We start from the raw sequence: 23268 nt of genomic DNA on the forward strand, positions 1-23268 counted from the left end.
CACTAAAAACTGCTTTGCTGAAATATCTGTGAGGGAAAATTTAGTTTTTACTTAATTACATGTTAAAAAATACTAATGGTACAGCCCCTTTAAAGCAGTATCATGGCCCCGCCTCCAAACCCACAGTAAGGGGACAGGTTGTTGCTGGATTGTTGTCTAGTTTTGTCTAAAAAGGTAATAAAAAGGGGATTTAAACTGAAATGGTGTTTATTGATTTTATTGATTTTATTAATTTGTATTTATTTGTATATTTTTTTTTTTTATGAATGCTATAAAAATAAGACCCTTATTGATCTTGGCTGGGTGAAGGTTTATCTTTATAGGACAGTCATAGTGAAGCCGTTTAATTTATTTTTATGAATACAGAATAAAATTGTGATTAGTTCTTCAATCAGAATGACAGATATTATTTTATGTTGACAATGGTGTTCTGTGGTAGGAAAAAGGGTGTTGTTATTTGACATTATAATTCACTTTCTGTGTTGTTTCCAGTCTTCCAGTTCCACATTTAACTGGAGAAAATGTTTAGTTTGGCCTTGAGTTGAGGCTGTGCAGCTCAAATCACTTACTCGTCTGGCTAATCATTCACTCCAACATCAAACAATGACAGATTTCTATCTTTTTGGGCAGAACAGGAGAAAGTTACGTAAGAGATTCAACGAAGAAGCAGTTTATAGTTCAAACCTTCCATTCAAATGGAAAAAAAGGAGTAAAAGAGCTTTTATTTTGTACAATTTTGAGCTTTTGATAACATAGCCAGAAGCCGCGCTATTGGTTAAACTAATAAAGTCACAATTGTTGAAGATTAAGCGGTTGTGAAATCCACCGTGTTTTCCTCAGATAGTTGCCCAGGGAGAAGTCAAGACTCCTTTATTTAAAAGTGATGAAATGTGCCGAGATAGTCTATCGCTCGAGGAGAAAATGTGTACTTTTGAACTTTTTTTTACTTTAATCATACAATAATATGATCAAATCTGCAAGTTTGCCTGAAAAAATCCATTCAATCACAGCCACACGGTCGAAACAGCGCCGCAAAAGAGGATATTTTACTTAGATTACAAAGGATTACGAGGCGTGGAGTGAGTTAGCTGAGGGTTTGAGTTTAAAGGAGTGTTCACACGTTCACATTCACCACATCGAAATCGGGACGAAACCTGAAGCTAAAACAAGGGCCAGAACAGGACCAAAGCCAAACCCACATCAGGACCCAAATGGGCTCAATTTAGGACCAAATAACGACAACTTCCCCATTACATGTAAATACTAGCAATTTTCCGTGTAAATAATCAGTTACAGTGTTGGGAGTGTTATTCGGGTCAGTGTAGATCAAAGAGAAAGGTTTTGAGAGCTTTTTCCAGTGTCATACTCGGCCCAATCGATCGGCCCAAGAGTGTCGGCCACCTGGTTTTCTCTATGTTAGATGTTATTGCTTTGCCTGTAATGTTCCACCGTATGCCATTAAACTTCTCTATCGCCATGGAGACAAACATATGACTCCTTGGCATTTGGTCCAGGGTCGTCCCAAAACTCTAATCCAGGGGTGTCAAACATGCGGCACGTGGGCCGCATCCGGCCCCCCAGATGTTTTAATCCGGGCCGAAGAACATATTAACCCATTATGCTTAGTGCGTTGGACTTTTTCTTTCTTTATAACATTTTTCTTCTAGTTTATAAAAGGGAACTCTCAAGCTGCTTCATGTGCTGTATGTTAAAATAAAGCTATAAAACTCTTATTTCCAGTCACATCAATCATTCTGGGAAGCATCTGGGTCACTTTGTACTCCAAGCCCACAAATAAAAAATGACCCTAAAATAAAATGAAAAATGAAACTTTTATATGGATTCCAACTGGACATTTTCGCTTTATTACATATCCCAAAAACGATTTTTTTTGTGAATTTACCTTCAGCTTTTAAAAGAGAATTGTCTAAACCCAAGTCATGAGTCTATGTTCCTGTTCCTGCTGCTGCATGAATATGGACTCAGCAGATTTGTGCATCAGTGTTCACACAGAACTATTACTACGCATTATAAAGCTATTCATTTTTTTTTTTTTAAGTATTTTTAACGTTATGTTCGGCCCACGACCCAAAATGAGTTTGACACCTCTGCGAACGTGCTCACGGTTTAAGAATTCATGTTTCTCAAGGTGTTTTCTGCACAAACGCCTGTAATTGAATAAACGCAAGGCACAACAGTTTAATGTCATACTGCGGAACATTATGGTTGATCCAGTAACATCTCCATCAGCTGGCAGACACACCAAAAGTTACATAGTGGACCTTCAAAAGAGAACCAAAGAACCATATACGCATCCATGGGCACCACTTTATAATAACGACACCTTAATTCACCTTAACAAACATGAACAAAGACCCAATTCACAATGAACATATAGTTTATTAAGCACGATTAAGGCTTTGTACCTAGTTAAATAAAGTTAACGTTAGGGTTAGAGTCTTAGTAAAGTCATTATTAAGCCTGAAACATTCTTAATAAACTATAAGATCATTATTAATGCAGTATTTTCTCATGCTTTACTAAGACAGGAATAAGAGCAGTTATTATAAAGTCTTACTCTTCCATACGAGCGTTGATTCATCTACTCAATTACGTCACAAACATTTTTAACAAAATCTTACAGTATTTGGGAGATATTTTTGTTCAAATACAATATATCTTATAACCAGTCCAAAACAAATCTGAATGAAGAGAGTTTGGGACGCTCACAAAGTCCTAAATCATCCATTCGCCACAGACTTTCATCACGTCTTGTGCTCGTTGTGTTTTTAGACGTTCCTTTGTGTTGTTGCACTTTCCTCTTTAAAACTCAATTTCATTATATTTGTTTTTGTCCTGTTTGTGTTGTAATTTTAGCGCATCTTTTCCAGTCAAAACTACTCCCAATGAAGACACAAAGTAGTATTAAGAACTGGTCATCTAAACGTGTCAGTGTTAGACCTTGAAACGACTTTTATTCAGTGTTGTTTGATCTGCAAAGTCAAACTCTTGAGCTTTATCAGGAACAAAACGACACACGACTTTGCTCTGTTCATTATTATTATCATCATGCCCATGTAGTAGTCGTATTAGTAGTAGTAGTCTTAAATACTGGCTTAGTTTTTCCTTTGTAAATTTAGCCACATTTTTTCAAATAATTATTTCTCATACTTTCTTTTACTTTCACCTTCTCCGCCCTCCACAGTCGACTGAACACAAACATGCCTCATGTGTAGAAGGACGGGTCAAACGGCTTCGGGACAATAAAGAGCACCTTGACCCTTTAACAGAGTCACACCTCGATTTAACCACAGACCCTTTAACATACGACTAAAAACAACTCTTCTTTAGTCATTGTGTTGTAATAGAATATATCATCAGCAGAACAAGCAACAGAACAAGCAGCAGAACAAACAGCAGAACTAAGCAAGCAGTGCAGTTTTATGTTCCTCACGAGCCAGATCACTTCAGGGCGCCTCCGGGGCCGCAACACGTGTAAGAAACTGACTTCAACACTTCAGGCAAACGGTTTGACTTTCAGTGTTTCTCCCTCACTAAAGGTTAACATGTCGTTTAATATGACGCAATAACATTCTAAAGGAGACTTAGGGCCAATCAATGAATCACATTTTGATCAAATCGAGCTGTTTTAAATGGTCAGTTATAACGTTAGACTCTTCTGCATGTAGTTTGGAGCAGATTTCAGATATTGAAAAGATGAATTTGAAAATGTTTTGTCCTTTAAGTCTGTCTTATATCTAAAATGTTTACTCATGATTGTTCAATACAAGGAAATCGTTGTTTCTGTTATTTAACATGTTAGAGATTTCTTTGACCTACAGCTTTGTTCAAATAATGTCCTGTAATGCACGTTTAAAGGAGACGCATTGCCCTTTTTTGTGTTATAGAATTAAACTAAAACACAAATAAATCATAATTTTACACTTTGTTCATAGTAAATCACAATAAAAATCTAAAATGGCTCAGTAATTGAAGCAGGTTCATTGACTTCCTGATCAAAACTGCAGAACTGATAAGCCCCGCCTCTTCATACTGACACGTCACCATAATTAATGATCACACATGAGTACAGAACAGTGGGTGGAGGTAGGGGGTAGGTGAAAACAGGGATTTCCTGAGCTTTCGAGCCTCAGTTGCAGGACAATACAAGATTAAGTCAAACGTGAACTATGAGGAAACGCCGCTATTAGCTCATTCAAGTTGATTTAGCATAATATGTTCCCTTTAATATTTGTGGCTTTGTGAAAAATACAGAGTGACGAGCCACATCTGTGGGAGGGATTTCATCACGGGGCCACAAACTGCACAAGTCCTTCCTCACCTTGACGAACAGGGAGATGTCGGGCTGCGTGGGGTCGACTGCCGCGGCGATGTCCTCGTCCAGCGTGGCGATCTCCAGAGTCTGGATGCTCAAGTTGACGAGACCTGCGGCTTTAGGTTCCTCTGCGGCTTTAGGTTCCTCTACGGCTTTAGGTTCTTCTGCGGCTCCGGTGTCCGCGTGGGCCGTCTCCAGCTCCCCCTGGTGGCCGGACTCGAGGGAGTGCGGGGGGTCGTCGCACGGGTCCCCAGCGGAGGCCGAGGAGGCGGACGACGAGGATGATCTCCTGGAGCTGGACTGATGTTCCTCCTGGTTCTGCTCTTCGTGCTGCTCCTCTTCACCGTTCACTAAAGAGGTCAGGGACAGAAAGGTCAAGATTATTGGCCTAATTGATATTTGTAACGATCCAAGTGACGAGTAACAACTGAAACATAAGAACGATGAGAATTTTATGAGCAAAACAAGAACATGCCTTGATACTTCCACATCCTTCCAGACCTTCTGCGCAGAGTAATGCGTGGTACTTTGTCTTTTTATTTTATTTGATATGTCCCTATGGACAGTTTGAGCATTATTAGTGCCAAACATACAATTTACCAGCATTAACATTAACATTAACAACAACAACAACAACAACAACAACAACAACAACAACAACAACAACAACAACAACAACAACAACAACATACATTAACATGATGTAGACGTGACCAAATATTCACAAACAAATAATTAATTTAGACTTTCAAAGGATTTTATAAGACCATGTTCTTGGTTATGTTTTTCAATTGAATGAAAGTATGTTACAGGTCGGAGGGAAGTCATCTTTACATAGTTAAAGTAAACATTTATTTGCAAAATATGTAAATTTAATCAATATTCTACGTTTCCTCCTCGGGCTGTACTTTCAAGAACTTAATCAATGATATTTATTACAACAAATTGTGATAATGTTAATTATCCACATGACATTTAAAGACCTTTGTATTATGAAGTACTTCAAATAATGTTCAAATGATGTGTTAAAATAAATACTCAGATCTGTGGAGAGGAGAGCCCACTCACTTTAGGAATACATGTTTTTCAATATTTTATACCCAAAAAAAACACTTTAATCAAATAAATGCACATTAAGGCTGCGCAATTTGGGGAAAATATCAAAGTATTTAAGCACTGCAATTGTGATTTATGTTTTAATTATAGAATTGTGTTCAAAAGTTCACATTTTGAACGAGGGATTTGACAAAACGTCTGACTTTAGCCCACGACAAACTCACAACAGAATCTCGTGTGTTTCAGAACATGTTTGAGCAGCTCCAAACTTCAAATTCAGACGATTTTTATGCAGAAAAACAAGATCAAGTAAACCAATAACATCCCCTAGGAGACGAGCAGGAAGGAGACCTCCCACTGGAAAAGTTACACAGTGTACCTTTAAATGAAAACCAGGCCTGCTATACTGCAAAAACTGTATCATTGAATAACTTTTCAGGCCTGGATCACGTTTGACACTGTGATTCTGTTAATAAAGTGAATAAATTGTATTATTTCAACACCACTCACTCCTATATGTTTCTCCTAAAAGTAAATAACTATACATAACAGCAAAATGTATCTTTAAAGTGAAAAATGCATGAAAAAGAGCTGATTAAAAGCAAAAATGAAAAAGGTTGTGTTCAAATAAAGGTACAAAGTGATATTCCAGCACTTTTTTAAGCGACATTTTACATTCCTCAACCTCAACTACTACGTAACAACTGTTGGACCGAGACGATATTGCTCAAAAATAACACCATCAGTACACTCCAAAAATATCGATACATTCACCCGATTCTCGTCTCGTCGACACGGCCGCGACACACGAAACATCGCCCACTTACCGCTTTCCACATGGATCTCCGGCGTGATTTCCAGCACCACCGTCTCTCGCTTGCCCCCGCGCTCGTCCCCTTCATCCCCAGACGATACAGAGGAAGAAGAAGAGGAGGAGGAGCTGCGGTGCGCCCCATTCTGATGCTCTTCGGACACGTGCACCTGGATCTCGCTGTGAACGTGCTCCATCGTTTCGCCGGCGTTTGGAGCCGGTTCCTCCGCTCTCTTCTCCTTGCTCTGCTCTTCTTCTTCTCGCTCCTCCACCGCCGCCGCCACCAGGTCGTACTCGTTGTCCATGTCGTCGTCGGTCGTGAGGTTCTGGAGATGTTTTTCTTGTTCTTCCTCCGGCGGCGCAGGGCGAGAGTGACAGAGTGACAGAGTGTGTGAGTGTGTGAGTGTGTGACCCGGTGCGAGGGCAAATTCCAGCGTTAACTCATTAAAGAACTTTGATCCTTAAGTTAACAAGTGGTGGAAGAGGGGGGGGAATGGCGGCCTTCAAGGACGTGGAGGAGGGTGGAGGAGGGTGGAGGAGAATGGGAGTAGATAAGAGAAGGAGCCGACGCGCTTCATCAGGCTCATTATTGTGTTGTATTGTGTTACTTTTGCTTCCGATCGTTTCAAAAAAGAGAACAAAAGTTGTGAGTTTACGTCACTTTTTAAAGAGACTGTACTTCTCTGCGTATTTTCAGACCGCATACTATAGAGTAATGCATAGTCTGAAGTACTGGTACTCTTTAAAGTTACTCTTCTGTCCGTCCGTAAACAGTAAATTACCCGTATATTCCGTACTATAAGTCGCACCTTTTTTAGTAGTTTTGGCCGGGGTGCGACTTATACTCCAGAGCGACTTATATGTGATATTGTTATTTTCACACTGGCAACCACGAGAGGGCGCTCTAGGCTCTAAGCGACGCAGAAGAAGAATCTGCACTTCCTCTACCTCTGGAGTTTGTGGAGTTGTTTAGAAATGACACAGAGGAAGAAGAATTCAATGGATTTAGTGATTTGGGGTAAAACTGATGCTTTGGTAAACTTGTTAGCATGTTCTTTATGCTATAGTTATCTGAATAACTGTTAATATGTTACGTTAACATACCAGACACTTACCACAGTTCTGTCTGTGCCTCATGTAGCTGAAGGTGTTAGCGTTAGCATACGTACACCTATTCACCATGTTCTCTCATCTGTTATTATTTTAAACTGCATTTCAAGATGAAATGTCTGTTCTTGGTCCTGGATTTTATCAAATAAATTTCTCCCAAAAATGCGACTTATGTGTTTTTTTCTTCTCTATTATGCATTTTTTGACTGGTGCGACTTTTAAATCGAATACGGTAATTTTTGAGGGTCTGTTCTTTACCCGAGTCATATTTTTAGCTGATACTACAATGTTTGTAGTACCAGTACATTTGAAAAACTATTGTAATACTTTCTACTCCACTGCAAAAAGTAAAGGTACTTTTGTGAAGTAGTTTCCACGTCTTTTATGAAGCTGAGACCATGAAACGACTCTTTTAATCATTTCAAACCGGGAAAAACATGTAAAAATGTTTGAAATCGTTTATTTCAATAGTTTTATTCAAAGTACACCGCTTCAAATTTTATAAGTAGATAAAATACAATGTCATTCTTTTCAAATAATACGTGGAAATCGTCTCGCACTTGAGTTTATTTTCACTTAAAAGTAGTAGTGTTGTGTTTTGTATTGAGGTCAACAAACAAAGAAACAAACAAACAGTCGACAAAAACAGTTTAACATATTTCCCTTTATTTTTAGAAGACTCTGATTGACATTTACAAGGCAAAGATCATATTAAATCTCATTACTTTCTTTTAAATATTAACGTTTACAATCCGGAGTAACCAAACCAGAAAAAACCCTAATCTAATATTTCATAGGAATTCTTTGAAAATATTGTGTATTCTTCATAGATTTTCTGATTTCACAAAACAACTTCATAAAATCAACCATTTGAATATAAATAGGTTTATGAATTTAAAGTTTGTAAAAAGTCGATCACAGTGATGTTTGTCCTTTTTGGGTGCAAATGTTGAAACAAACAAACAAATACTGCTTCAAATGTTTTACTGATTAAGATTCTACTTGAGTCTCGGTGATTGCGCGTATCTTTTTATTTTTTTGACAAGAGGCACCTACATTTTTTTCTTTTTTTAAATACGCAACTACGAACAAGTGCAAAGAAGACATGACCTAAAAGCGTCCAACTATGATCCCCCGTTTCATTCTAAATCTATATTAGTGCAAGTCAGGGGAACAGTCTTATCACCCGAGCAACAAAACAAACAAAAAAACTGAAAAAAATCAACAGCAATTGCACTTTTCACTATTCACCAACAGATGGCGCCAGTCGTGACGGTACGTATGGACATCTATCGGTTTTGCTACGCTAAATAAATAAATAAACAGTAGACGCACGGACGATTACACGCTCAATACACGTCGTTTTCAAAGGCAAATGGTTGAAAAAGTACTTAAAATGGCCGACACATCTACAAGCGGTAAGTATTCTGGCACTTCTTCTTCTTCTTCTGTTTTAAACTAGCTTCAAGTAACATTCAAAAGTAGCTAACGCGGTATAACTTAAGTATTGGCGTTTTTCCCATTCCTGCCGTTTCACCGGTCGGAAAACATTTGATGGAAGAAAACGAGGGACTTGCCGAATCAGATCTACGTTGGGGCGAGTCCGGTTTTGTTCGTCAAACGTTGAAGAGCAAGTCACCATCGCTCACATCGTTATCCCGCGAATACACGACGAGATGAAGCCTACTGCGTGAGAACGAATAAGGAGGAGTTAGAGGAGTTAAAGGAGGCATTTCAGGAGGCGTAAAGGAGGCGAAAAAGGAGGTGAAAAGGAGGAGATAAAGGAGGCGTAAAAGGAGTCATTAGGAGGCATTAGCGGAGTTAAAGGAGGCATTAAAGGAGTTACAGGAGGCATAAAGGGAGGCGAAAAAGGAGGCGTTAGGAGGCATTAGAGGAGTTAAAGGAGGCATTAAAGGAGGAGTTAAAGGAGGCGCTAGAGGAGTTAAAGGAGGCGCTAGAGGCATTAAAGGAGGCATTAAGGGAGGCGTTAAAGGAGGTGAAAAGGAGGCCTTAAAGGAGTTAGAGGAGGTGTTAGAGGAGGCATTAAAGGAGGCATTAAAGGAGACATATTAAGCTTTATGTTAGACGTTTTGATACTACAATAGTACGATACTACGATACTACAGATACTACAGGCGTTGATGTCCTGGGTAAAGTGCACATAAGACCATTCTCAGTGACGTCACGTTATTTTTGTCTCCGGAGGCAAAACGCTGTAAATGTAACGGCGGTTTATCTCGTTTGGACTTATTTTCAGCTCGATTTCCCTCTGATTTTCAGTCCTAGTCAGCAGTTGAACACCATCGCCGCTGCGCCGTTCACACTGCACTCACCGCGGTCCAGACTGTGGCCTATAAATGCTTAAACCTTTATTTAAGCTTGAATTACTGTAAATCTACATCTACTGTAAAACTAGTAAAACAAACCAAACAGACAAAAAAACAGCAGCTTTAACGTGTCTCCTTTGACGACACGATTAGAGGCGTGATTATTTCATACTATTATTGGTTTTCTGTGGATGTAAGAGCGTCACAGTGGCAGTCGTCGAGAGCAACACGCGCCCTTTTCCTCTTTTCCGTTTCACACGCATGTTAAATGTGCCTCACGCCGACGCAGCCGCTGTGCGTCTCCAGGAAGTGCAGGTTCACGTCCTCCTGCAGGAGCGGCCGGGACATCTCCTCGCTCCCCCGCGGCAGCGTCGGCAGCTGCTTCACCGTCACCTCTTTGACGTAGAAGAGGAGGAAGCCCACCACCATGACGATGCCGATCATGGACCCGATCGCGGGGGCGTAGGAGTGCTGGCGGGGCGGGGCGCTCGGGACGGGGGCCGGCGGCGGCAGCGGCGGAGACTCGGACAGAAGATCCTGCACGCGGGACAGCGAGCCGTTGTTGGCCAGAGGGCGCAGGGCGAGGATGTGGCACATGAGCGGGTACAGGTCCACGGACTGCATGGAGGTCTGGACATAATCCTGGCGGAAGGCGGGGCCGCGGGCCACGAAGACCGGGTGCATGCTGCGCAGGGAGTTGTTGTAGCCGTGGTTTCCGACTGAAAACAAGACGGGACGGGTTTGATGTCAATATAGTAACATTACGTTGTCATTATGTCATTGATTACAAAGGCTCGTGGGGGGCTTTTTAAGTTTTTACCGTATTTTCCGGACTATAAGTCGCACCTTTTTTCATAGTTTTGGCCGGGGTGCGACTTATACTTATATTTATACTTATATACTTATACTCGGGAGCGACTTATATGTGATATTATTTGTATAATTATCCGCATTTCATACTCCAGTGCAACTTATACATGTTTTTTTCTTCTCTATTATGGATTTTTTGGCTTGTGGGACTTATACTCTAGCAAACAGGCTTTTAGATAGCCACCCGTCTTTCCGTATTTTGGACGGGGTATTTTAAAATGTGGACGGGCATTTTCGAGTGCAGGGACGGCCATATTATTAATAAATCTTAGAAAAATAGGGAATGTTATCATTAAATAGGGGCCGGGAAGCATTTGACAATAATCCGCCATTACAGTTTACTGTTTACAAGTGAAAATTTGCATGCTGCGCGCTGATTGGTCGACGAAATTTGTGTGCTTGGCTCTGATTGGCTGCCGAGACGTGGTCCGGAGAATGCCGAAGCTACTCGTTTTTTCCCCTAGTCGGTCCCCGTACCCCCGGACAAAATTATTTGGACGGGGTGTTTTCAAATCCTATCTTAAAACCTGCCGGTGCAACTTATAGTCCGGAAAATACAGTAAGTCACGGGAACACATTTTGAAGGGAAAAATATCACAATAAAATATCACAATCATGACTACTTGCCAAGTAACACAATGATCCAAAAGCAAGACAATTCCTCTAAACAATGTCATTAAAAATTCTCACCTTTTTACATTTAATAACAACAAAACAATTCAAATTCCAGGCTCAGAAGCTTTACCGAGCCTTAAAAGATGAATCACTGGAAATCGTGAGACGCAACTGCATATTATGAGTGTAAACAGGCCTTGTTTATTGTCGATTCGTTTCCTTCAGATGATTCACGGCACTTTCTCCCGTCTGACCGGCCGCCGCTAAATCACTCTCAGCTGAACCCGTGTTTGGAGAGCTGAAACGCCCATACTTTCATTTTAATATCCCCACAATCGATGGGAGCCGTTTGTCATCGCGGCCGGAGGAGAAAAACAACGGATGTAAATTGACTGCTGAGATAAAGCGGCGAGGCTAAAGCTAGAACCTGACGAGCCTTTTTTGTGGATGAAAAGCATTAGTGAAGAGCTAATTGTCCTGAGATTATGTTACTTATGTTATGTTTTAATTTAATAATAACTCAATAACCTGTCTGCGAACACCTTTGACACTAAAAATGTATATTGTGCTTTTTAACGTCAAAAAACAGACACATAATTTCAAACTTTTACCGTCAACCTGCCACATCCGCTTCTATTTATTTAGTACAATTATAAAGGCATTAAAAAAATATGTTTATTTAATTAATCAATATTTAAGTTATTATTTAGGTCTAATTATATACGTAAGTACTAAATAAAATAGAATAAATTAAAAGAAAACAAAGCTAAAATGATTTCAGTCTACTTTCAATCTAGACTCCAAAAAGGTAAAACCATATGTGAAGTGTATCTTTTATTATTTAAAATCTGGTTGTTTATGTCATTTTACTTTCACACTTTCATAGGGCTGATCACTTCCCGAACATTTCACTCCAGGATCTGCAAAATAATCACACATTCGACTCGGGACCAAGTGTGGAGTGGGAGACATGTTGAATCTGGGTTCAAACACATCTAAGTGACATTGTAACTTATTAAACGTCTTTGTAAGTGAGATGGATAAATATGTATTTTTGAAGCGTTTGAAGTGCCCGACGTCCGTCAGAAAACCCACCAAAGACAACTCTCCTGAGAAACCCTGGCTCTTTTTTAATACTGTATATATTTGGCCATATTGTAAATGTGATTACCGTATTTTCCGGACTATAAGTTGCACCTTTTTTCATAGTTTCGCCGGGGTGCAGCTTATATGTTATATCATTATTTTCACTCTGGCAACCGCAATTTTTTTTCTGTCATTGCTGTGGTTGTCATGGTTGTTGCATCTTTATTTATTCCTATGTTTTGATTGATCTGTGTTTTTCTTTTAATTAAAAAAAAAAAAAAAATGACATGAACATTATTTCATGGGCTTCAACCACAGAAACGATCCAGGAGCAGCCCACGTGGTGAATGTTTCCCTTCTTTTGCTGCTCAGGCCGTCGCTCGCAGGAGACATGACTTACAGTGCGACCGTGACGACTGAAGCCATCTTTTCACATGCGCTCATGAATAGCACTTTTATTTCTATGATATTATAACGTTAAGGAGTATTTTTGTGTCAGAATAGGAATAGAAAGAGTTGATGAAACATTCGTGATAATTTTACAGACATTTCCTTTGTTTGGTACTGAAACTGTTTGGTACTTGAACTGTTTGGTACTGAAACTGTTTGGTACTGAAACTGTTTGGTACTTGAACTGTTTGGTACTGAAACTGTTTGGTACTGAAACTGTTTGGTACTTAAACTGTTTGGTACTTAAACTGTTTGGTACTGAAACTGTTTGGTACTTAAACTGTTTGGTACTTAAACTGTTTGGTACTTAAACTGCTTGGTACTTAGTCCTTCTCAAGTCATTGTACAAAAAAGCTAATATTTTTTGCAATTTTCACTTTTTGAATGGTTATTCTTAAAACAAAGTCCTTGTTACATCGAAGTATCAACTGTCAAGAGAAAACACATTTATTGTTTTGAGAGAAGCTTCAAGTCCAAGGTTTTAGTCCTCTTTGGGTTTAAATTAGACAAAAAATATAGTTAAAAGAACCAGTTTTGTACATGAATGGAGGAAAATAAGGCGCTAGCTCCTCTGCCACATGATAATATAATAAGAAAAGAAATAACAAGGTTTCTGTTTTATATTTGCAACCGCTGCAAACTGTAAAACTAAAAAAAGCTCCTTTGTGGCTAATATTAGATCAGCCGGATGTTAAAGTTTAAAGCTTTCTTTAAACGTCAAAGTAAGTGTCGGTGCCGCTTCCACTTACGCATAAAGGGTGCGGTCCTGTTTTGCACAATGCTCCATCCCTCCTGTGCTTCCAGAACGATGGGCATTATCCTGAGGTTGTCTTGGTAATGGTACTGCGCGGGGATGTCGTGCTTCTTGTACACGGCCATGTACGGGTTGGCGTCCATGAGCTTGCCGTAAACCTCCTCGAACTTCCCTGCGAGGAGAAACGCAGGAATGGCAGTGTTAGAACTTGTGCAACGTTGTACTCGCTACACGGAAAAACAGATGTGAGCGACGATAGCCATGTCGCTATGCTCAGTTTTAGAATTATCTTGATATTTTGAGACATTTTAGACTTCTTTTCATGAATGTTTTTGTGAATTGACGATAAGTATTTCAGATGACGATTGCCGTGTTCGGACTTGGTAAAATGTCTATAGTTCATATCAACATGTTGTGTTGGATAGAAAGAGCTGGATAATGCTACTGTGGATTTAGCTGGATTTGGGTGACACAAGATGCGCTGCGTTTCGGACGACAACGACATTTTATAATCTGATTTTGAGACTCGAGATTTGAGAGTCAGAGCTCGTCTGACCCCGGGAGCTAAACAGGGCTGGGTCTGGTTAGCGCTGGGTCTGGTTAGAGCTGGGTCTGGTTAGAGCTGGGTCTGGTTAGCGCTGGGTCTGGTTAGCGCTGGGTCTGGTTAGTGCAAAATCAAATTAAAATAAAAGTCCAATTTGGTCTAGTTTATCTATTTCCAAATTAAGTAATCGTAATTTTTTCCATTTGTCTTACATCTGTTTCTATTTCAGTCAATTTCTTAGTGATGGCCTTTTCTACTCCAATGTTGTATGTTTATTATTGCATTTGGTTAATTTTGGTTAATAAATGTGTTATTTATTTACACTACGGGTTAAGTTTTAAATCTTTTTTGGGCTCAGTCCACTCAAGCTTTAGTCTTGTCCAATGCCACGTCCTGGGCACAGTCTTAGTTTGGCGGGTTTTTTAATTGTTCTTGTCTCAGTCTGTGTTAAAAAGGGAGTCGAGTCTGTATAGAGCTCCAATTAAGAATTATTTTAGACTGGCCATCTGTAATGTTTTAAATTAGATGAATTAACAAATGATTATTTCTATTACAACTAAATAAAGCTTGAAATATGGTTACTGAAGACTTCTAGATAGATAATTTATGAATAAAGTGTATCACCGGCTTCACCACGAGCGGCACGCACCACCACGAGCCGCACGCACCACGAGCGAGCGGCGCCGCTTCTCCTCCGCTGCACCGGCGTTTCCACGTCCGATCACCGGCTCCACCACGAGCGGCACGCACCGCCACGAGCCGCACGCGGCTCCGCTTCTCCTCCGCTGCACCGGCGTTTCCACGCCCGAACACCGGCTCCGCGCTCCCGCACCCGCCGCCCCGGAGGTCTGTACCTGGGCGAAGGTGTGGCCCCAGCCCGCCACAGGAGCAGACACGGAGAGCGGGGCACCGGCTCCACCCGGAGAAAAGCAGCCCCATACAACCAAGGTACAGCCCCGTTTCTCTGCTTTCCCCGCTCCACAGACGGGGGCGATCTGGTCACAAAACTGGACTCTAATGCGTCTTGATTGGGCTAGAGCAACGCCGGCGTCTGGTATGTGGACTGCCGCTTCTGTCCCAACGTCTTTGTTTTGTTAGTCGTTTCCATTGTTTTGTTTTGTTCCCGCGTCTCTGTGTTGTCTTCTGTCTACATCCCTGTTCCTTAACTTCATCGGACATTACTGCACCGTCCATCACTCATCTCCTCCCTCACTCCTGGACTATCTACTGCCCTAGCCGCCAGCTAACAGCTGGCTTAACACCTGCTGAGGTCCGTCATGGTATCGCGGGGCCTCCCTGCCATGCAGACAAGGTCTGGGGCAACCAACGCCACTCACTCCACCAGCTTCAACACCCGGTCCACTGCTGCTTTTTCACAACTCTCTGCCCACCAGCTTCTAGTTAACCAGCCTCTAGCCACCGCCAACATACTAACTGGATTACTCTCATCTGCTGCTACGTTCCATCTCCTCCTCGGACTATCACTCCCGCGCCTCCAGGCCACCGCTCCACCAACTTCTCGCCTACTCACCTACACCGCTGCTGACCTTCACCTCCTCAACCATAACCACCGTCTCCCAGCTGCTGCTGCCTCTGCAGCTAGCTCAGCTGGGATCCTTCGCCGGCCCCGCTACATCCACAGGGGCTCTGGTCTCTCCCATAACCAACACTCCAACGACGGCTCACCTATCCCCTCACTCTGGACTAGTTTTCGCCCCCCCGTCACCCCCACCTGCCGCACTGCCAACCTCAGCAACCTCCGCCTCCCCACCCCTGCGCCCCCATCCATCTCCGCGCCCCCATCCATCTCCCTTGCACTGCTGAACTGCCGCTCCCTCTCCAACAAATCACCTGTTATATCTGAACTGCTACTGGACAATAACATTGATCTGCTTCTCCTCTGTGAAACATGGCAACAGCCCCTGGACTTCTATGCTCTCAACCAAGCCACTCCCTCCAACTACACTTACACTGCCAAACCCCGCCTCTCCGGGCGTGGGGGAGGTCTTGCTGTTATTCATAAAAAATCTACATCCATCACTGAACTGAACCTCAACCTTCCATCCATCTCATCATTTGAATACCTCGCCTTCTCCCTCCCCAACTCTATCACCGCTATCCTGATCTATCGTCCCCCAAAGCCCCACCCCTCTTTCCTCACTGAATTGTCTGAACTCCTCACCATCGCATCCTCTCTCTCTGCCCGCCTCCTACTCACTGGTGACTTCAACATCCACATTGACTGCCCCAACGCCCCACTGACATCCGACTTCCTCTCTCTCCTGGACTGCTTCCATCTCACCCAACATATTGACTTCCCCACCCATACCAAAGGCCACACTCTGGACTTAGTCTGTTCCTCTCTCCTACCCATATCTAAGCCCCACCCCCTCCCCTTCCCACTCTCTGATCATCTCTGCATCCTTTTCTCCGCCCCCCTACCCTCGCCCCACAACCCCAAAAAACACACCATCACCTACCGCAATATCAAGTCAGTCAACCCCCTCACGCTCTCCCAGCTCATATCCTCTGCTTTCCCCCCTGACTCCCCCGCTCTTCCCCCGACGACTATGCTGTCATGCTCAACACCACCCTCTCCGACTCCCTTGACTCCCTAGCCCCCTGGAAAACCTCCTCCGTCTCATACATCAACCCAGCCCCCTGGTACACCCCTGAACTCCGCACCATGAAGCAGACTGGCCGCCAACTCGAACGACTCCTCAAAAGAACCCGCCTCACCGTCCACGCCGAAGCTTTCAAATTACACATCTCCTCCTACCGTGACGCTCTCCAAGCCGCCAAATCTGCCCACCTCTCCACCCTCATCAACAGCTCCCACCGGAGCCCTCGCACCCTGTTCTCCACCGTCAACAAGCTGCTCCAGCCACCGGACATCACTCCACCCTCCTCCCCTGACCTCTGCAACTCTTTCCTCCTTGCCTTCAATGACAAAATTTCCAAAATCAACAGCTCCATGACTGCCGTCTCCATTAACTCCATCACCACCCCCACCCCTGCCCCCCCTCCTCTCCCTGACCACCCACCCTTCCCTCCCCTCACCACCTTCTCCTCTGTTAACTCCTCTCATATCATAGACCTCATCACCGCTTCCAAAACCACCACCTGCTCTCTCGACCCCCTCCCAACGACTCTAACCAAGGCCTGCCTCCCTGCTCTCATCCCCCATCTCACCACCCTCTTCAACCAGTCTTTATCCCTCGGCCATGTTCCTTCCATCTACAAACTGGCCTCCATCACCCCCATCCTCAAAAAACCCACCCTAGACTCCGCCAACCTCTCCAACTACCGCCCCATCTCCAACCTGCCGTTCCTCTCAAAAACGCTGGAACGCATCGTCGCCGCCCAACTTCACACCCACCTCCAGTCAAACAACCTCTATGAACCCCTCCAATCTGGCTTCCGCCCACTTCACAGCACTGAAACAGCCCTGGTCAAAGTACTCAACAATCTCCTCACCTCTGCAGACTCCGGGGCCCTCAACATCCTGTTACTACTAGACCTCAGCGCAGCCTTTGACACTATAAACCATTCCATCCTCCTACAAAGGCTGCGCCAACTGGGTGTTGAGGGCTCTGCACTTGACTGGCTCACATCCTACCTCACCAACAGGCAAGAGTTCATTTCCCTCTCCGGTCACTCATCCACCCTCTCCCCAGTAACGCAGGGGGTCCCCCAGGGCTCAGTCCTCGGCCCCCTCCTCTTCATCTGCTACATCTTCCCCCTTGGTCACATCCTCCGCCAACTCAACCTGGACTTTCACTGCTACGCTGACGACACCCAGATATACCTCACCACCAAATCCACCCAAAACCCTCCCCTCAGCCACATCGAAACCTGCATCTCTACAATAAAATCATGGCTCACTCTCAACTTCCTCAAACTGAACAGTGACAAAACAGAGCTCCTCCTCATTGGCACCAAATCCACTCTCAATAAAACTGGTCCCTCTTCACTCAGCATCGACACCTCGACCATCACCCCCTCTACCCTGGTACGCAATCTCGGTGTCATCATGGACCCCACCCTCTCCTTCACTCCCCATGTCAGCCACATCGTCAAGACCTCATACTTCCACCTCCGCCGCATCGCCAAAATCCGACACTGCCTCACCCTCCCCGCTGCTGAATCCCTCATCCATGCCTTCATCTCCTCCCGCCTCGACTACTGCAACTCCCTCCTCACTGGCATCTCCTCCCATTCCCTCCACAGACTCCAAATGGTCCAAAACTCCGCTGCCCGCCTCCTCACCCACACCCGGTCCCGTGATCACATCACTCCCGTTCTCCGCTCTCTCCACTGGCTCCCCATCAAGCAGCGCATAAACTTTAAAATACTCCTCCTCACCTTCAAAGCTCTTCACCACCTTGCCCCCCCCACCTGTCTGACCTCCTCATCCCCCACCGCCCCTCCCGAGCTCTCCGATCCTCCTCCTCTCTCACCCTGACTGCACCAACATCCCGACTCAAAACTTTTGGCGACAGAGCATTCTCCCGAACAGCACCCCGACTCTGGAACTCCCTCCCCCAACCTGTCCGCGACTCTCCCACACTCACAACATTCAAATCCCGCCTAAAAACATACCTCTTCACCCAAGCCTATGACCTCCCCTACCCCTAGCCTCCTCTACCCCATTGCCTACTCTTCTACCCCCTGTTACATCCCCATCTTTTTCTCTCTACTTCTTCTGTCCTTTTCGTCATAAGGCGCTGGTACAGCTGGCAGCCCGGTGTAAACGCTCTCTCTTCTTTCTCACACTTATTGTGCTTTATCTCCTATATTTTGTAAATATAGTTAGTATATTTTTTCTATTTTACTGTACGATAGGGACACGCGCTGGAATAGTTTTTTAATTCAACTGTTTTTGACTTTTTTCGGCTGGATTTGAGCGTTGTTCGTTGCGTTCGTTGTGTTGTTGTGACGTGAGCTAACTCCGAGCGAGCCCACCAGCCAGTATCTACCTGCGTTGCACCAATGAAATTTCCCCATGTGGGACAATAAAGGAATATCTTATCTTATCTTCATTTTATCTGTATATTAATGTGTATTGTACGTGTTGTCCCCCCCCGTCTGTAAATACCCCCCCCTTTTTTATTATGTTCAGCGTCTTTGGGTCACTGAAAAGTGCTATATAAATAAAAGTTATTATTATTATTAGGCCCGAGCGCCACAAGCTGGCGAGAGGCCTATTAATCTCGTAAGGCCGTGCGAAGCACGGCTGCGAAAGTGCGCACGTAGTGCGCACGAAATCGAGCGCGAAGCGCTCGCCCACTTCCAAACACTCACTAACGCACTCCTTCACTCATGCACGCCCCGTGCATACTAATTAGTAGTAGGAAAATGGAACATTACCGTTGTAAACGGGCGAAGCCCGTGCAAAAGTGCGCACTAAACGAGCACTTTACATTGAGATGACGACCGCGAAGCGGTCGTCATCCCCATATAAAGCACTCATTTGCGCTAAGTAGCTCACGAATACGTTCCCCATCTCTTGCATGTTCCGTGCATATAAGCATGTAATGCAAAAATTGAACATTATTACTGTATAGAGGGCCAAAAACACAAAGTGGGCGGAGCCCACTCAAAATTAACGAAAGTACCCGTCAGTGACCAGGGACCCACACCATGAGGTAGGAAAGCGCGAGCGCTTTCCGAAAATGTATAGTTTATGATATTTGAAAAATGGGAAACATTGTTTTCGCATCGGAATATTATTCTTTCTTTCTTCTTCTTCTTCTCGGGACCAACCCCCCTATTTTTCACCCAGTGAACATTGACGAAAAGTCACAAAAATGTTCACACCTCTAAAAATCGTGCCTCTCTACATTCTGGCTATTTCCCTTTTCTAAAATAAAAAAAATTGGCGCGTCAGCGCCCCCAAATGTACCAAAAATGCATTGAGAGATGGGAAATGACCCAAAAAAAATCTGATCGTAGAATCATGAAATTTGGCGCAGAGGTAGATGGTGACAAGAGAAGTAAAAAATATTATTACGGCAACGCCGTCCGCCCAACCAAATGTCGGCCATATTGCTTCAAAAATGGCTAAACATGACTTCGGAGTTTTTCCAAACGTCGTACTTTTACAAACTCCTCCCAGGGCGTTGGCCCTAAAAAGCTGAAATTTGGTGAAAATGCTACTGAGGAGTGGGACATCAAAAGTTATCCAAATTACATTGATACCTCTCACGGTCTCTGTGCGGCGAAGCCGCAAACTGTAGCTAGAATTTCAGAAATCTCCCATATTTAAAATTTCTGCCGTTTGCGCAGATAAAGTCCGAATTGCGTCAAATTAGAATCAGTTGTTAAACTCTTTGCCCTAAACCTACTTGAAGTGAAATAAATTCATTTGGCGCCACAGCGCCCCCTACAGATTTTATATGGAGGTTAAATGTTTAGTTTTGCGAAATTATATGAAATTTGACACACAACTCAATTTTAGCATCCCCATCAAAAAAGTCAATGAGACCCATGTCATAATTGTTATGGCGTTGCCCAACGATGACCGAAACCTTTCATGTTATTCCAATGGGGAAATCGCCAGAACATGTTTACACTTTAGACTTTCACAAACTCCTCCCAGGGCGTCAGCCCTATTAACCTGAAATTTGGTGGGACTCATCTTCAGGGGTGGACCATCAAAAGTTATCCACATTTTTATTCAAAGAGTCACGGTGTCTGTGCGGCAAAGCCGCACATTTTGCCAAGAATTCAAAATAAAATAGCTTTTTGATGGTAAAACAAAGGGGAGAAGATGTGACAGCGTCACAGATTCAGCAGTAGGCGTAATAAAAGGACAATTGGGGCGCGTTAGCGCCCCCTCCTCTTGCGGCGTGGCGGCGGTGTGGCGGCGGCGTGGCGAGGGCCGATCATTGCCGCTTGCGGCTATATTTATTATTATTATTATTGCCGGAGCAGCGCTCGAGGACCCGGTGCCAGATCTTTGCTTCACTGGAGGATTTTACTTGGTGCACGTTTTGAGTTAATGGGGGAAACCTGAGCACCCGGAGGAAACCCACCCACACACGGGGGGTGAACATGCAAACTCTACACAAAGAGGCCCGGGAGTCACACCTGCGACCCTCTGGCTGTGAGGCGAGAGTGCACCCGTGCCACTTAAATATGATGAGACAATAAAGCTTGTGAATTGTACCTTCAGCTGGGATTATTCCAACAACGGGACTCTTGTCGATCCACGTGTACAAGTCTCTGGCGACGTATTCGTCCAGCTCGATGATCTTCTCGTTGGACAGCTGCATCATGCCGTGGTCGCTGGTCACGATCAGGTTCAAACGCTCGTACAAGCCGGCCCTCCTCAGCTCATTCCTAAGAAACCCCAACTTCTCATCGATATCCGCAATGATTCCATCCATGAGCGGGCTTTCTGGGCCGAGCGCATGTCCGCTTTCGTCCGGCTCTTCCCAATAGAGGACGGCAAAATCCACGGCGTCCTCCTTGGGGCCGGAAAGCCACTCTGTGATCCTCTGCACCCTCGTTTCAAAGGGAACAGAGGCGTTGTAGGGGAGGTATCGATTCGGGTACGTCCCACGGATCTTAACGTCCGAGCCTGGCCACATCGCCGCCCCGCTCCTCCCACCCGCTTTCTGAACGCTCACCCAAAGAGGAACGGCTTCGTCCCACCACCTGGAGTCGTAGATGCTGTCCGTCTCCATGGAGAAGGACAGGTTCAGCGCGGGGTCGTACATCTCATTGGCTACGATGCCGTGACTCTCGGCGTACAAGCCCGTCACGAGGCTGTGGTGGTTCGGAAAGGTCTTGGTGATGTAGGTGTTCTGCACTTGCTCCACCTGGACGCCTTCCCTCATGAGGGCGTGGAAGTTGGGAGTGGGGACGCGGTCGATGTAGTCCCAGCGGAAACCGTCGAACGAGACCAGAAGGAGCTTAGGACGCTCCGACGTGACGCTGTGTTCCTGAGGTGGCGGCGCGGCCAGGCTGAGGGCGGAGACCAGCGGCAGTAGCAGAGTCGAGACGCAGAGGAGAGGAAGGCAGCTCCGCCCCATGGCGCACAGCGATGATGGGACACCTACAGCCAGGAGGAAACAGTACGGTTACAATTTGGACCATTGAAGTGGGACGTGTGGCAAAAAATGTATATCCCAATCATTGTAAAGTGAGAATATTGAGTGTTTAAACGGATATTTCTGCATCTTTGTGGTTATTTGATCGGTTATTTTTTTTTTTTATGTGATATTAATCTCAACCATGAAATCAAGTAATGTTTCTGCATATTTCGGATTAATTTAGTTTAGATATTGTTCAAATAGTTCTAAAAATATTGCTAGACAAGTATTACAATGTTGGCTTGACAATTGACTACTAAGCTCCTCCATTTGACCGAACTGTACCGTTTTTTAAAATAGAAAACGTTGAGTTTTGGTCAACCTTTGAATCGGTCTGACATGCCACATTAAGGCATACACATATTTGTTTCGACCTAACTTATTGTGTCACCTTCATCTCAGTCCTCAACAGATGCCTTTTAAGACTTTCACCAAACCAGAACACGTCAACATTGCACAGAAATGTCCCAATACTGTCAGGGAATCTAACCATTAACCTTCTTGCTGTGAGACAACGCTCAACACTAATTCCACCAATATTTACAAGATAAAGAACACACTCTTATATCATTACGTATAGGTATTATACATTTAGATTCAGGTACAAAAGTGGTGCTGGTTACATCTTTCCTCGATAACATAATGACAAAAACAATGGTTAGTTAGGGCTTAATAGACATCTGCTTTAACCCTCTGCCTTTTTGACCGTTTCATGCATGATGTGCTTGTTGTGATGGCATACATTATGACAATATTTTCTGAAATCAAGCCCAGTTTGGAGTAGCAACCTAGAAAATACCTCTGTCTGTGTGTTCAGTTCTCTAAGAGTTAATTCCCCTTTATCCTGTCATTATTGTCACCGTAATGAAGTTGTAACAGCGCACTCTGACACGTTAACACTGGTGACAGAAACAGAACATGTCATTCAGAATTTGGCATAAAATACGAGTGCCATAAGAGATCATTACTCAACAAAAGCAGTTCTGTGGCGCGTCTTTAGCGTTGCGGTTCTGGTGAGGAACGTTGGCACGGCCGCGTGACAAAGGCATCACGCGCGGGTTAGTACGTTTTTCGGTCGATCCACACAGAGGCAAACAAAAGCAGTGTTTAGTGCGTCATTACCGTGCCCCGTGGTATCTGATCCCGCACGAGCCCTTCCGCCGCTCTGCCCGCGGTGATAAGCCGTGTCTGGCGCGTGCGTCTGTGCGCG

At 44.0% G+C, this 23268-nt stretch overlaps 2 protein-coding genes across 2 annotated transcripts in view; both read right to left on the minus strand.

Annotated features, from left to right (window-relative positions):
* Nucleotides 1-4462, minus strand: part of clic5b (chloride intracellular channel 5b) — a 43717-nt gene extending 39255 nt beyond the window's left edge. Inside the window, exon 1 of the mRNA XM_072440146.1 lies at nt 4343-4462. The gene's annotated coding sequence lies outside the window, so the exon portion shown is untranslated. The remainder of the gene's footprint in view (nt 1-4342) is intronic.
* A 3500-nt stretch (nt 4463-7962) lies between these two features.
* enpp5 (ectonucleotide pyrophosphatase/phosphodiesterase 5) lies at nt 7963-23268 on the minus strand. The gene is made up of 4 exons (XM_072440147.1): nt 23181-23268; nt 21131-22021; nt 13411-13587; nt 7963-10359 (listed from the first exon to the last, which is right to left on the minus strand). Exons 2-4 carry the CDS (start codon nt 21996-21998, stop codon nt 9905-9907), a joined length of 1500 nt encoding a protein of 499 aa, XP_072296248.1. The 5' UTR covers nt 21999-22021; nt 23181-23268; the 3' UTR covers nt 7963-9904.

Source organism: Eucyclogobius newberryi, unplaced genomic scaffold, assembly GCF_026437365.1.
Source record: "Eucyclogobius newberryi isolate DKJ021-1_F unplaced genomic scaffold, fEucNew1.0.hap1 SCAF_1, whole genome shotgun sequence".
Lineage (NCBI taxonomy): Eukaryota > Metazoa > Chordata > Actinopteri > Gobiiformes > Gobiidae > Eucyclogobius > Eucyclogobius newberryi.